The sequence below is a fragment of the Anopheles moucheti genome, chromosome 2 (genome assembly GCF_943734755.1).
Source record: "Anopheles moucheti chromosome 2, idAnoMoucSN_F20_07, whole genome shotgun sequence".
Lineage (NCBI taxonomy): Eukaryota > Metazoa > Arthropoda > Insecta > Diptera > Culicidae > Anopheles > Anopheles moucheti.
This window is the reverse complement of record NC_069140.1, coordinates 56,914,393-56,930,597: the sequence shown is the minus strand read 5'-3', so window position 1 is coordinate 56,930,597 and position 16,205 is coordinate 56,914,393. Positions and strand designations below refer to the sequence as shown.

The 16,205-nt window shown below is 47.1% G+C and overlaps 1 protein-coding gene across 3 annotated transcripts in view; it reads left to right on the top strand.

Moving 5' to 3' along the window:
* Positions 1–626: 626 nt before the first annotated feature.
* LOC128299112 (filamin-A) overlaps positions 627–16,205 on the top strand; it is a 44,632-nt gene continuing 29,053 nt past the window's right edge. The window contains exons 1-9 of one of the 3 annotated variants that reach the window (XM_053034978.1): positions 627–946; positions 7,548–8,034; positions 8,553–8,567; positions 9,327–10,868; positions 10,954–11,192; positions 11,285–11,851; positions 12,158–13,290; positions 13,358–13,491; positions 13,581–13,713. In XM_053034978.1, the coding sequence (XP_052890938.1) occupies positions 661–946; positions 7,548–8,034; positions 8,553–8,567; positions 9,327–10,868; positions 10,954–11,192; positions 11,285–11,851; positions 12,158–13,290; positions 13,358–13,491; positions 13,581–13,713 (4,536 nt within the window). In that variant the 5' untranslated portion in view covers positions 627–660. The remainder of the gene's footprint in view (positions 947–7,547; positions 8,035–8,552; positions 8,568–9,326; positions 10,869–10,953; positions 11,193–11,284; positions 11,852–12,157; positions 13,291–13,357; positions 13,492–13,580; positions 13,714–16,205) is intronic. The other 2 variants (XM_053034977.1, XM_053034979.1) reach the window with 2 other exon arrangements.

Sequence of the window (16,205 nt, the reverse complement as noted above, 5' to 3'; positions counted from 1 at the left end):
TCAAACAACTTTCTCCATCATTTCATTTCTCGAAAGAATCCTGCTGTGGATTTTTAATTGTGCAGCGTACTAAAAATTATATTAAAAACAGGTTCACCAGAGTCGAACCACTTCGCCAGCATGTGAACACGAAATCTTTAAAAATGCTAACACAATCCGCAACGTTGCTGCCATAACGTAATGTCGATTAATACTAGCAAAAGGCTATAAATTATCAACTCCTCCTGCATATCCCAATAACCCGACGCCATCCACAGGATAATACAAAAAATGCCGCCAATGCATGCATCCTAACGGCCATGCAACGACGCCACGTTTCATTGTGCTCTCTCCCTGCACCGCTTGTGCAGATATGTTTCCCGCAGAGCAACACTAATTCTTTCCCTCTGTTCGCTCCAGAATATGACCAGAAGATTTTTCAAAACAAAAAATACATGCGCTAATAGTTATATTTCTTTTCTTTCCTTTCTTTTTGTGTCTTCCGTTCCATGTTGCTGTTTATTGTTATTATTGTTTACGTTCACCCGATAAAATTTGGGTTCGATTGCAACCATGCAATTGATGGGGGGAGTTTAGGGCACCTCGCAGTACTACCAGGAACTGCAGCAGCAGCAGCAACCGCGCGACTACGACGATCCGGACGCGGACGAGGAGGCAGAGATGGAAGCGGAGCGGGACCTGGCCGAAGACGCGCAGTGGAAGCGAATACAGCAAAACACGTTCACGCGCTGGGCCAATGAGCACCTGAAGATCATCAACCAAACAATTGCCAATCTCGAGAGCGACCTGTCCGACGGTTTGCGGCTGATCGCGCTAATCGAGGTCCTGTCACAGAAGCGCATGAGCAAACACAACAAGCGGCCCACCTTCCGCAGCCAGAAGCTGGAGAATGTGTCCGTCGCGCTCAAATTCCTCGAGGTGGAGGGTATCAAAATCGTCAACATCGGTAAGTGTTTACCAATGTAGTTATAAGTTTTACGAGGCACATTGTTTTTTTTTTTTCACGTACAACGCGCCCCCTGTACGTATCTCTGAAGCTGATCTGCTGAAGCGATCGTGCGCAAAACGAGTACACCGCGGTGCCGCGTACGCAAAGGCGCATACTTCTTCTCTGTGTAAAGTGGTGGGAAATCCGCGATCAACATTTTGGCCAATTTATTGCCAAAGTTCTAAAGGCCACTTACACACTCACACACATCATGGGTTGCTGCAGAGAACGTGGAGAGGCAGTGGTAAAAATTTAAAACAACGCAACGCTCTTCCGTTTTTTTACATTGTTATGCTCGTCGCGTCTTTTTTCGGGTGCGTTTTGTGGTGTTGTTTTATTTTGTTTCTTTTTCTTTTGTTGTTGTTGTGTGAAGCCCTCACCAAGCACCTTGGGTGGATGCGCGCAGTGAAGAAGCCCCAGGCTCGAGTTTGCAAACAGTGCCCTCCGCACTGTTTCGTCGGTCTAACCTGTTTGGGCGCATCTTCCACGTGCCTTCGCAAGTACACACCAACCCCTGGCTGAAATTTCATTATTGAGTGGTACATCTTTCCGGGCGAGAGTAAAACGATTCTTCCGTAAAGATTCCGCAGAGAGAACGCGAAGATGGGATGGACCAAGAATACGAACAAAATGATATGGGGACGAAGTCATTTCGAACGAACCATGCGACGGACTACTAGATGCCGCCGCACATACAATGCGCTATGCAAACTGTTGCTTCTACACCGCCGTCGGTGGGATGATGATGATGATGGTGATGGTAAGAACGAAGGCTACGGGGTGAAGGTGGGAATGGGTGGTGATCCTGAAGGTACCAGAATGTGGTGCTGCTTTTCATGGCAACACCACCACAACAGTGGCAGCGAAACGATCCACCAAAGTGTATAATAACAAACAGGCTGGTTTGTTTCGTTCACATTCAACAGCTTCGCACGCAATCCTACTGCGGCCATGCCTTTAGAGAAGTTTAGCGCTCAAAACAAAAAAAGGGGAATGAAACACAGTCGGGCACATTTTCGGGCACTGGAGAAGCATTTTGCAAGCTTTTCTTTCTGTCGGCGTTTTGGTGGCGTTTAGCAGCCTTTTTGCGGTTTTGCAGACAAACCGTTTGATGCCGTCTGTATGTGTGCGCACACTGTGTTGCTTGCATTTAAGGTAAGAAAAAACATTCGGGCCCTGCGTGTCGTACATTCCGCATTCGCGAAACGTTAGACTTCAACGACTCGGTGACAACGAACTCGGGCGACATTTTTCTTACTCGCCAGTTTTCGAACGATGAAAGTGTTCGGTGCTGATTGCTATCCAGCTGCACTTTCCCGCCGACGGGAACATTATGGTGCGATACCGCTAGCGAGGAGACAGATCGAGTGTGTCGCATCGGTTTTGATCGTTTACGGGAATTGTCAGCCCAAAATGCACACACGGCATGCAGCCGGCAAGAAACGAACAGCGCTCGTGGCGAAGATGGCGTGACGGTGGCAAGCTGTTTTACAAATAACTCGGTTAATTAGTTGTGCGTTTTATCGCTTCACTAGGTGGTGAATCGAGCGAAACTAAGCGCTTTGCGGACACTTACATATACGGGTTGATTGCGGCCGATTTTGGACCCGAGCGTCGTAAATTTGTCCTCTCCGGTTACCAACACACGAACGAGGTTCGACTGCAGCTCGTCCGTTAGAGAAAGCCTCCATGAACGGACGGACGGTACAGAATGAATCAAAGCAACAAGAAATAATCAAACTGTCGAAGACGAAACGAATTATTCGCACACCTTTGGTAACCGGTTGTTCGGCTCATTGACACTGCGCCTGCCGGTGTTCGGTATGGCTTCGATGCAATTAGAGAAAAGTCGGCCGAATGCCACAAACTTGTCGGAATGCACCTCATGGTCATAAACTGTAACCGTCTGCGAAGCTGTAGCACAGTAAACACACTTAGAGGATGGTCGAGTACAGTTCATTCATATGCCAAATAAGTTACTGCCTTTAATTACTGTCCTCTTTTCAACCTTTTGCTTCAATTGATCAGCATCTAAACAACTACATCAAGCTTTTGGATTGCGAATAATACATTGCATACCTAAGTGATACAATTTTAAATATATTGTAGTAAAATTTTTAATAAAAGTCTTTTTTGCAAGCTATTGCTTTCAGAGCATTCCGCTTTCAGTGACATCAGCACAGCACCTTATCAGTCATCGACCAACGCTGTGCTTACTGCAACTCAGCACATAACGTCAAACCATGCATGAATCTTTACCTTTTAGCACGCCGTCAACCATCACAAAGACTCTGGGCTGTTTGAATAAATTGCTCGTTTCGCTCTTAACGGGTGCGGCGCAACCGATGCATTCCACTAAATGCACCTTTTCTTGTCCTTCAGCGCCACAAGTGCAAGTGCTTTTTTTTTGCTGGGCGTGGAGAGACACGTATCGATCGAGCTGTTTGCCAGAAAGCGTCAGATTTCGCCTTTCGTTTGAGATTGTCAAACTCGTGCTTGCCGAGTCGGTCACAGCGCGACAACAACGAAGTCGGTGTGTGCGATAAAGTGCGGTGTCGCGATGCGCTCGGACGACGGCAGACATTAGGTCACTTTGCGAACTTTGACGCGCTGGTGGCTCATCAGAACGGATTTGGTTGATGGCGTCATGTTGACGATTAATCGAATGCGCTGCCGCTGACGCCATCGAGCATCTCCATTAGCAGCTGCATGATGCGATACGGTGTGATTTTTTGTTGTGTGGTTCTTCTTGGTCGCGGTGGCACAAAACAAGCAATATAAATATTCTGCACAATCAACTGCTGGTCTCGAGCCCAACCAGTGTGAGTTCGGCGCACGACGATTATGATTGACAGTCAATCATTATCAGCGTGGAGCGTAAAATTAAGCAGTCACCATTGCATTCGTTCACAAAAAACCCGCACCCGAAAGTTTGAATTTGATCGATTGATTAATCGATCGAAACGGGAGGAAAGTAAAAATACCCCACCCTGGGGGTGCCCTCCCATACAATGTTGTGGTTGTGCTATATTTTCTCCCCAACGTTTGTACCGATGCACACACACAAAAAGAAAACCTTTATCGGTGTGTTGGTCCACTACAACCGCGTTGTAAAACCATTCCAGAGCAACGTCGAAAAAAATAACGTCAACCGGTCGGCTTGTCCCGATTTGGCTCAAAAACTGTCATGAAGCTGGCGGCACCTCGTCGCGTCTGTGAGCATACGCGTGAAATTTATGCGCAACATTCCTCACGACACTACACACCCCCCCCCGGATGGTCCCAGCCACCTTGCACTAATTTCCATTGAATTGATCTCGCCATCAAACGGTGTGACGGGAGTGAGGGTGAGAGTGAAAACGGAATGGGACAAGGGAAGACACTTTGAATCGGAAATGACAGACGCAGGGGCGCACACAAAAACGCGGTAAGCTTAACCCAATAAAATAAAGCTTCTCTACCTTTTCGGGATTCTCGACCCGGGCGTCCGACAACTGAATCGGCAGCGACCATCGTTTGTGCTGGCCTTGCCGCTTATGGTCTAGTCATCGGCAGCTCGCAGGGGAATGGGATATATATATCGTTCATATTTGGATGCAGCCCTCCCATGCCCAATCGGCGTCCAATCGAAGCGCAAACGATGCGCTCAAACAGGTTTTTTGGACCCGGCGGAAGGGGTCGGTGTAAATGCCGGCCTGGCGATTAGCGGCATTGCTTCGCTTCTTCGACTGGGGCTCGTGGCATTGTGGATGTACTTCGCTCCACACGCGCGCGCTATGCTACACTTGATCTTGAACCGTTTGCCGGCGCCCGGTGACGTAATCGAAGGAAAGGTTCCTCGCTTGTTCTGATCACGTACGAACAACGTGTCAGAAATCTGACGGCAGAAATCAGAGTGTGCAAAGTGATTCACACAGGAAACTGGCACGGCACATTTGCATCCTTTTTGCTACATTGAAGATGATATAAAGTGTGCATGTCCGTCAGCACCATCATGGTTGCTGAGCGAGACCGTGCACTGGCCATAAGAGTGTTGCGGCTACAATGTGAGAACGGCAAATCTCTTGCACCGCCGCCAGTGCAGCAGACCGTAAATGTACATCCCAAACACGTTCAACACCCGTGGTTCGAGGGTACTGTGGAACATTCGCTGCGATGCTTTCGTGGTTCCCCCTTTGCTAATGGTTTACCCATTCGTTAACTCTGGTAGCACTAACTGAACATTTTGTGGGTGGGAACGTCTTATCAAATCATTTTTTGTTAATACACTGACTGACTGACGCGTGGATAACAAGCGTAAAAGTATAGAATAATCCCACCACACCATTGTCACCGATATATTTCATATCTAATTAAAATTTTGCAATAACAAGTACACTGGAACCAAACCACAGCCATAAAACCAAAACATATACGGGTTAATGCTGCTCAAGGCACGCATATAGAAGCACGTTCCGCCACACTCGCACAGACTAGTCTCGATCGCTTTCCCTTTCGATCGCACCAACCACGACGCCAACGATGTGTTGGGATGCTTTCGGTACGATTGCGATTGTTTATGTGCCTATACTTCCCCCCAGTTGGGCACAGCGCAAGGCGGACTCGTGCCCATGCATCATGTGCTGCCGGATCGAGCATACGCATAATAACACCGGCGTGGTGGTGCGCGAAACGATTGGTGGTTAGTTTTTTATCCGTAAGCATTCCTGCCAGCCGACAACCGTCCAGCCGCTGCTCGGTGACCAAAGCTGGCCCAAGAGGCAACCCTGACTTGATGACTCAAATGCTAAATATAGGCAAAACAGGCTTCCAAGGAAAATTACTGCCTTTTCTGCGCGGTTCTGACTGTCTGGTCAGTGTATGCGTGTGCACAGTGCTTCCACATCACGTGCCAACTTCCCCCACCCTACCCTTCTGGTGGCTGTAATTCCTTCCGCTACCTTTTTCCCCTGGCGGACATCCGTAACGAGTTGGGCTTTTTCGTGGAGAGCCTCTCGCAAACTGCTACACATCCATTAATGCACCAGCAAAACCAGCGAAAGAGCGCAAGCCAAAACCTCAGGCCTGCTAACCGATGGGCGAAATTCGCGATGGGTCTCGCAGCTGCCGATATAATAATGTGTGCGTTTTATGCTGAGCCCCTTTTTTGACAGTTGACGAATGCCACCACTCGTTGTGGTTAGCATTGACTTCAATGGGACGGTGCCTTGAAGCGCCTTTTGCGATTGTTTTAAACTTTTTTTTACGTCCTTTCCTGTGCGTCCACTATCGGCGGTGGTTTGATGATGGTTTTTTGTTCAGGAATTGAACGTATAAAAAATTCTTACTCATTATTTTACTAAAAAAAAGTAACATAATCAGTTCAGTGAGTTCAAGCTTAACTGAAAATTAAAACCTTTATCGTGCAGAAACGGCTTTAGCATTTTTTAGAATAAAATTTAACATTTTATCTGCCTATTTAGCACCGCCTTTGTTAAAAACAAAAAGTTTATTTCCTCTCGCTAGCCGTCTTGCTTCGTATATCAAACAAACTATGTACGTGCGGTTTTTAAAATTGTTGCAATGTACTTTTTTAGCACATATGGTTGGCTAGTGTACACCAGCTTAGCTGCTTCAAGCCGTTGCTCGAGTGGTTTATTTGGTTACTGATTAATATAAAATATTTAAGTATGATATTAAAATTGAAATTCTTCAAGGTTTCAGATCAATGCTCGATTGTTTGACATATACTGGCCTCGTGTTTAGCTTACTCATTTAACCTCAGTATCGATTCCAAATTGCTATTAATCTCAGTGTACAACTTTTCTCAAGCTTCTTGGACCATTGAACTTCAATTATTTGGCGCTTGAGTATTAAACGGACAGAGCGAAGTCAATTTGATGAACCAAAATTCTCTGCTAGAAAAAAAGTACCCTATGAAGTACCCATCTAATCATACTAAGTACACTGCTTAAAAATAGTATATTTTATGACTATTTTAACACGCATAAATTATATCATATACACCGACATCTTAGATCGGAGGTTTCAAACTTATCAGCTCGCAGGTCGCATTGGTTGAAACAACCTGGAGCTGGAGGCCAATTACTCAGTATCCTGCAGACCATTCACACTGACATTGTTCTTGATATATTGTTATCCGAATTCGACGGTTCAGTGGTGTATTGGTAGCGGTCTTCACACCTCTGTCCTCTGTCTTAGACAGAGCAAGCGGTTCATTACTCAGCAGTTGTCTAGAGGTCTATAAAAATGGCCAACAGTTAGCGACTCCACAGAAGTTTAAACTTGCCATCAGACAGAATAATGCATTCCGGTCGGTTTACAATAAGAAATATTTACAGAAATTTAATTTAAACCATTTTTACAAGTAGTAAATCGTAAAGGATGACCTGCTGAATACTAAATAATCTAGGATTTCTTAGTGAGAAAAGCTCTGTTTAGCATGGTCCCAGAAAGAAGATTCCTTTTTGAGGACAAGTTATCCCTAATTCAACTATAGACCATAGTTTGAGTGTCTATATTGTCTGCTAACAACTCTCTCAACTCGATCACCTTTCAGATTCTTCGGACATTGTGGACTGTAAGCTAAAGCTGATTATGGGCCTGATTTGGACATTGATTCTGCATTACTCCATCTCGCTACCAATGTGGGAAGGGGACGAAAATGGAGACAACTTGGCCAACGGAAATGGGGCCTCGCCGAAGCAACGGCTAATGAACTGGATACACCGGCTGGTACCGGACCTACCCATCAACAATTTCACTTCGGACTGGACCAATGGTAAAGCTGTCGGAGCCCTGGTAGACGCTGTCGCTCCTGGCCTCTGTCCAGATTGGCCGATGTGGGACCCGAAGGACGCGGTTCAGAATGCCGCCGAAGCGATGGGCCTGGCGGATGACTGGCTGAACGTGCGTCAACTAATTCGACCGGAGGAAATGGTGAATCCCAACATCGACGAACAGTCTATGATGACCTATCTGTCCCAATACCCGAACGCGAAGCTGAAGCCAGGAGCTCCACTTAGACCCCGCACTAACCACAGCAGGTAGGTTGTGGTACGGCAGCAATGGAACGTCGGGAATGTTATTCTCTTTCAGAATGATTCTACTTGTTAAAATCACGAAAGTTATCTAAAGAATTTTCGTGTAGAGAGTTTCGTAGTTGCTCTTACGCTCGTTGCGATCAAAATCCTTTATTCATTTGGAATGGAATGCATTTGGACGTAACTAGTAGTACACTGATAACTAGGTTTTGTGTCTCTTGTTGCTGACTTTCCTTTGTTTTCCATCACTCCTATCCCTTGTTTCCTTTGTCGCGTATCCGATCAGCCGCGTAGACATTTTCAACATTCATTTTTCAGTCAAGTCTATCGACATCCATCAGACACACGCTAGCTACACGCGTAGTCCAACAATTTCGATTGGTTGCGGTTCTACGTCTACAATCGTGTTGTATCTATCTTTCTTTATGTTTTCTCTTTTTCTTCTTTTTCTTTTTACCCTTCTTCTTTACTCGACTATACAATTCCGATGTATTATGCACACTTACCTTTTACAATTGCAGTGTTCCACCGCCGCGGTAAGTTGCTGCTGCAAAGGAATATAGAGCTAGGACTAGTGATACTTTGTTGACTTTAGTTGATGTTACCATCTATCTGTACCGCTGCTCGTTGTCCATGATGCTAAGTACTTGTATGTTCTGCCACGTTACATCTTTCGGAATCTAAATTTTTTGGTCAAAAGTAACATTTGGATGTGAGGAAAAAAGCAAACACACTTATTCAACAATCCTTCGGGTGCACACTAGTCACCAGGCGCCTGTTTGTATACTAGCTTTATGTGCCACTTTCAAACGCCCTGCGCAACACAAAAATTTTCATTATGACTCTTTCGGTTCATTGCGTTACTAAAAACGTACCTTTTGCAATTCCATATGTTATTCGTGTAAGCAAATGAATGATACACGCTTACGCAGTTTGCTAGTGTTAAATCGCTTCTTCCGTTTCTTTGTTTATACTATGCTTGACGAGGAACGTTGAAGATTGCTGGATTTGAATTACAAAGCATCATATCGGAACATTTACTAAATTTCTTTTAGGCACAAAAAATGTCTTACACCAAACAGCTTTCCTTGCGCAGTCGTCTTCTTTGTTTCCTCTATTGACGCGTGTTCGTTTGTGTGTGTGTCGGTGTGATTTTCTTGTAAATACATATGGAAACTTGTGCGACAAACAAACATAAAGTAATTTTTAACTTCAAGCGTTTCGCAAATCACAACTCCTCACTAATAAAACTCCCTTGTTTTTTTGGGTCCCACCTTATCATCCCTTTCTTACAGGGTGCGCGCATACGGTCCAGGAATCGAACCCACTGGCCCAACGGTGGGAGCTCCCGCTAACTTTACCGTCGAAACGTTCTCCGCTGGCAAGGGCAACGTTGATGTGGCCGTACACAATCCCAACGGCAATCCGGAAAAGGTGGACTGCCGCTTCAACAACGACAAGAACCTGACGTACTCGGTATCGTACATCCCGAAGCTGGAGGGACAGCACAAGGTGTACGTGAAGTTCAACGGCCGTGACATCCCGAAGAGTCCTTACGAAGTGCAAGTGGAAAGTCAAGCTGGCGATGCGTCCAAGGTGACAGCGAGTGGGCCCGGTCTGCTGCCCGACGGTGTTGTGGTTGGCAAGCAAACGTACTTCGACATCACGACGAAAGATGCCGGCAAGGGTACTCCCGAGGTGATCATTCTCGATCCCGCAAACCACAAAACCTCGGTTGCGGCAAAGCTCCGCCAGCTCGGCACGGACCAGTGGCGATGCGAGTACACGGCAAAGCAGGTCGGACTGCATTCAGTCAACGTGTTCTTCTGCGGGCAGCAGATTCGCGGAAGCCCGTACGGAGTGCGCGTCGCTCCGGTATGTGATTCGCGGAAGGTTCGAGCTAGCGGACGTGGTCTGCAGCCGGTCGGTGTTCGCGTAAACGACGACGATGTCACGTTCCGCATCTTTACCGAAGGTGCCGGAGAAGGCATCCCAGAGGTGAAGATATTTGGCCCGGGAGGAGTCGTACCGGAGCACAGCATCCGTAAACTCGATGCCACCACGTATGAGGCACAATACATTCCACTGAAGGAGGGCCGCTACAAGATCCTGGTACTGTACGGCGGTCAGGAGATCCCGAAGTCTCCGTTCGAGGTAACGGTTGGCCCACAGAAACACACCTCGATTGTGGCATATGGGCCTGGGCTGAAATCGGGCATGGTTGGCCAACCGGCCTGTTTTGTCGTTGAGACGAACGGTGAAACTGGAAATCTTGGATTCAGCATCGCTGGGCCCTCGCAGGCCGAAATTGAATGTCACGATAATGGGGACGGTTCCGCGCTAGTCAAGTATCATCCGACCGCACCGGGCGAGTACGCCGTGCATATATTGTGCCGCAACGAGGACATCCCGAAGAGCCCGCACATCGCCCAAGTGCTCCCAAAAGCGGACGACTTCCACCCGGAGCTGGTAAAGGTGACCGGACCGGGCGTGGAAAAGAATGGAGGTGTGACCGTGGGTAAACCAACTGAATTCACCGTGGACGCGACTCGAGCCGGTTCGGCACCGCTGGAGGTGAAAATTAACGACGTTTTCTCCAACACCATTACGCACAAGATCACACAAACGGAGAGCGGGACGAAGAAGATCTCGTACACCGCCCCCACAGCTGAGCGGGTCACGGTAGAGGTGAACTACGGTGGCGTTGCTGTGCCGCAGTCACCATTCCGTGTGAACGTTTCCACTCCACTGGACGCATCGAAGGTGCAGTTCTTCGGACCGTGGTTGGAGCCAGGTGTGAAGCCGAATGCGGCCACCCATTTCAACGTGGATGCCAGGTAACGGAAGTAACACACATTGTTATTTAAGCGTCCCATAATTAATGATCTTTTGCTCTCGTTTTTCTGGTGGTATGCCATAAAGGGCTGCCGGCAATGGACTGCTGGAGGTGAACCTAGTGCACGAAGAATCGAAACAGAAGATACCGGTACGCATCATCGACAACAACGATAACACGTACGCTGTGGAAGTGATTCCACCACTAGCGGGCACGTACTCCACCAATTTACTGTACGGTGGACTGAAAGTGCCGCTGTCACCGAAAGTCACCGTTTCGCCACCAGTAGATGTGTCAAAGATAAAGGTGGACGGACTAGAGCCGAGTAAGTATATTCGCATGAACGATCTGGGCAGATGATCTAGCAAAGCTCATGATGAAACAAGCATTCCCAAATTGATTAAAAACAATTGTTAGCTGCACCGTTGAACAGCCTGCAACAGTTCCGCGTCATCACGAATGGCATCGGGAAGGCGGACCTGGCCGTTACCATCACTAGTCCCTCGGGGAATCGCGTAAAGGCACACGTGATACCGACAGCCGAAGGTTTTCTGGTGAACTTTACACCAACCCAGCTGGGCGAATACTTGCTAAGCGTGAGTTTCGGTGGCACACCCATTACACCGCAGCCCTTTCGTTTGCAGTGTCTGGTTGGGTCGGATTCGCGAAAGGTGCAGGCCAGCGGACCGGGACTGGTGCGCGGAATCATTAATCGACCGGCCGAGTTTATGATCGATACGCGCGGCGCTGGTCAGGGTGGGCTGGGCGTAACGGTCGAGGGTCCCTGTGAGGCGGCAATCAACTGCCGCGATAACGGCGACGGTACGTGCAATGTGGCCTACCTACCGACGGAGATCGGTGACTATACGATAAACATCACGTTCAACGATGACCATATCGCCGGTTCGCCATACCAGGCCATCATTGTGCCGGAACCGAATCTAAACAAGATACGCGTCTCCGGGATGGGCATTCAGCCACACGGTATTGTGCGCATGCACTCAGTTTGCTGGCTTTCGCTGATCGTTGTTCGATTAACCTTGTTTGGTCTACACCGGATCGAATATGCTGTTCAATACGCAGGCGCATGAAGAAGCTGCGTTTCCAATGTACTGTTTGTTGCTGTTTGATTGCATGTTTGGTATATGCTGTATGTGTTTTTCTACCACTGTACTTACTTATATGACGCTTTGTATTTTTTTTCTCGTTTGTTAAAGTGTTCGTGTGATGTGTGTTACCATGTTGCATGTGCAACTGTACTAAAATATAGCCCACATTGTATACTTTTAGGTGTGGTGATGAACGCTCCTACGGATTTCCTGGTGGATATGAGCAAAGTAGGCGATGATGTAGACCGATCCAAGCTGTCATGCAATATCTTTGACCCGAGGGGCAACGAAATACCCAGCAAGCTGGTACCTAGTGACTCAGCCGACGATGTGTTCCGCATCATGTACACACCATTCGAGGCAGGTCGGCACACGATTGAGCTGCTGTATGATAACGTTCCCGTACCAGGATCGCCGTTCGTGGTGAATGTTAAGTCCGGTTGTGATCCGAGCCGTTGTCGTGCATACGGACCAGGGCTGGAAGGTGCACTAACCGACAAAATGGCCACGTTTACGGTGGAAACACGCGGTGCCGGTGCCGGTGGACTGTCGCTGGCGATCGAGGGCCCGTCCGAAGCCAAAATGAGCTGCACCGATAATCGCGATGGTTCGTGCGATGTTGAATATTTGCCGACGGAACCGGGCGAGTACGACATCACCATTCGCTTTGCGGACAAGCACATCCCCGGATCACCGTTCAGGGTCGTGGTAAACGAATCGACCCGCCCGGAGAAGGTGAAGGTGTACGGTCCCGGTATCGAGCATGGACAGGTGTGCGATGGAGTACCGGCACAGTTTTTCATCGATTGCGGTGACGCGGGTCCGGGAAAAATCGCGGTAAAGCTTAGCTCATCCGAGGGCAAACCAATCACAGCACAGGTGCAGGATAAGGGTGACGGTGTGTACGGCGTGACGTACGTGCCGCCAAAGGAAGGTTCGGTTATTACGGCGAACGTACGTTTCGCGGACCAGGATGTGAGCTGCAGCCCGTTCGTGATGACCGTTTCACCGGCACCGAATGATGTTCCCGTCAAGGTGTATGGTGATGCGACGACAAAGAAATCGTTGCCCGCCTCATTGCCGGCCAAGTTCCAGATCGATGCTCCCAAGACCAAAGCGAAGGAGGACATCAACGTCAGTATCAAGGGACCGGATGGGAAACCGCTGGTACCGAAAATGGAACAGGAACCCGATGGAACCTATGCCGTTTCGTTCGTACCGGATGAATGTGGCCCGTACAATGTCAGTATTAAGTGCGGTGGAAAGGACGTACTAGGTTCGCCCTTCTTACTGCAAGCCATACCTACGGGAGAGGTGAGTTTGGAAGGCTTGTCGTACTCTGTGGAAAGGTTTATTAAACAATCTGCTTTTCATCCCACAGGCTGATAAGTGCAAAATGGTACAAGCCGTTCCAGTCAACCAAGAGTACGGCAAAAAGAATCACTTTGCCGTCGATGCCAGGGAGGCAGGAACAGGCGCAGTAACGTGTAAAATTGTATCACACTCGGAAGCGAGGTGAGTTGCGCTTTGCTATTTCAAATTAAACAAACGTTCCACGTCAACTGCACCTTTGCTAAGTAAACTTCCTTTCCTTCCCATAACAGTGACGTAGATATCGATATCATCGAGAAGGATGGGTTCTTCGACATTTTCTACGTGCTGAAGGATCCGGGAGACTACGATCTGGACATTAAATTTGGCGGTCAACACATCCCGAACGGAACGTTCACAATCAAGGTAGATTGAGCCATCCCCCTTATTTCCATTACCTTTTATTACCGACCGCTATCTCTTTATTCAAGGCATCTGCCGTAGTCACAACAACGCTACAAATGATTACCAGTCATATTTATTGAACTGTTACTATCTGCTTGGTGGGGTTTAGGGGTTTTACAATATGTTTGTGTGCGTTTCAGCCTTGCGGTTATCCATATTTGTCGATCCGTGTTTATTTTCTGGGGTTTGGAAAGGTTTTTTCAACAGTATATTTCCTATTGCAAAGTTATCGTTTTTCTTGCGACGCTTATCTACGTGTGGTTATACATCGTTTTATGAAACAGAAAAGTGTGCAAAGTGCAAAAGTACAACAAAACCATACCAAAAAAAATCATTTTACATGTTACGTTCATGGGCCAGCTTCAGTTTGAGCTTTGTTTTTTTGCGTCTCATGAAGTGTGTAGTACTTTTGTGTGTTGAATGAACCCACGGAAAACAACCCTTTTCGATGGAATTTATATCCCATACATGCACATGCAAAGATACGAAAACTCTTGCAACTGTTTGTTGTACTCCTTGATGTAGACGGTGGATTTAAATAAATTAAAATTCAAAACAAAACATTAAATGACGCAACACGCAAACACACGTACACTATTCCTTATTGTTTCTCTGGTGGAATACCAAGGTTTGGTCACGCTGTTGTTTACACGTGGAAAACACTGAACTGGAAAGAAACATTTCATTGCAGCGTAACGCTTTGCTTTGCCAGCCAATGCTAATCGCTGCCACTGTTTGACAATTGCATGCAATTTGATACCGCTAAGCAAACACCCTCCAAACATAACATGCAACAGTTAATGTGTTTGACTTTATGCTTGTAACATGTAAAAATTATCCACCTGAACAAACATTTTGTTGAAAACGTTCGCTCATCACATGAATGAGCCGAGCCGGCGCGTAAAGCATACGCGACCAAATCATCCCTTCCATTGGAATTTCACTTTCGCCCAGCACAAAGCGGTGACTACGATTCCCAACGCCATGTGACACTCGCCTTCGTCAAGCAAACACACTGCCCATACTTTGCGCTTGTACCATTTGCGTCGCAACGCTAACAATTTGGCCACTACTAGGCCCGGCTCGCGCGTCGTGATTCGCGTGCGTCAAGAAGAAATATCTTCTGAATGAAAATAAATCATGAAATGTATAATTTTTTTTTTTTACATATATCCCTCCAATAACATGCGCCACCCGCTCGCCACCCCCATTTCGGGACGGCTGATGATGGCACCAGTTGGTGTGCCATTCTTCTACAAATTTGCATGCCCATCCACTGTGGACAGGGACCACCCACTCCCTCCCTCATTGACCGTAGTGTCAAAAATAGCATTTCTTTCGCGTGGAAATGCCCGCATCTTGCAACCTGTAAACCGCCAGCTTGTCGTATCAGACGGCCGACAAGTGGCAAGTGTCTCTTTTCATTGATGTTGCATCCGCTTGAGGATGAAACGATGTTTCGCGCAACATGTTTCCACCATTTCCCGCTGCTGCTTTAGTTGCACCGATCCTAGAACAGCCCAGCCTAGCCACTGTAATATTTGGAACCACAATTTTGAATGCTTTGCTAATTTAACAAGTTATAGTTTGTCTATTGTAGTTACTCCGTGTTCGTAAACTAATTCGGCACTCAATTAGCATGAAAAATATGAGTCCAGTCTTGTGCATAGCCATACAAGCAAAAAAAAAACGAGCTACCTAATCATCTATCTTCCCCTTGTTTCACTCAATAAGGAAACGTGATGTGTTTTGTTTGTTTGTTTATTTGCATTTCTGTCCAATCCATGTGACGGTCGCAATTCATTTTGCTTGTCCGTCGGAAACCAAAATCCACGCAAAAACTCATCTGAATGATCTACTCGTCCGTTAGTGATGTGACGCCACTCCATCACAATGTACCCCCTCCCCCCCATCATGTTGATCGTCAGTCATAGGACGATCAACGATCATCATCATCCGTTTGCGTAGGTTAGTTTACACACGACTGCACGCACCTTTGCACGAACGCTTCTCTGTTTCATAAAAGATTGTGAACTTGTTCCCCTGCTGCTCGGCCGCATTTGCCACTATGTTGCTGCCCTATATGCTGCTAGATTTGTAAGGTGTATAGAGAATATGTTTGGCTAATCATAAACGAATGCTGCACGCTAATCTCGGCATTTTAGCTACACGGCACATGCACACAGCGCAGCTATTCTCGAAAGAAAATGATCAATGGCATTCAATTGCTTCGATCTCAGCTACTATCTCTACCCTTGCAAGTCTGCAGTATAGCAAGTCGGCAAGTAGGCACGAGCAGGTAGGTGTTCTACGATTATGGTTGAGAAAATTCTTGGCTGTCACTGTAATATTTCTATTGAGTTGATCTCGAATAGGTTCATAATAATTGTGGTTATGGGTATTTTTAGGAGTAAAATGAAACAGAAAGATTAGTATGTTATACTTTACCCAAC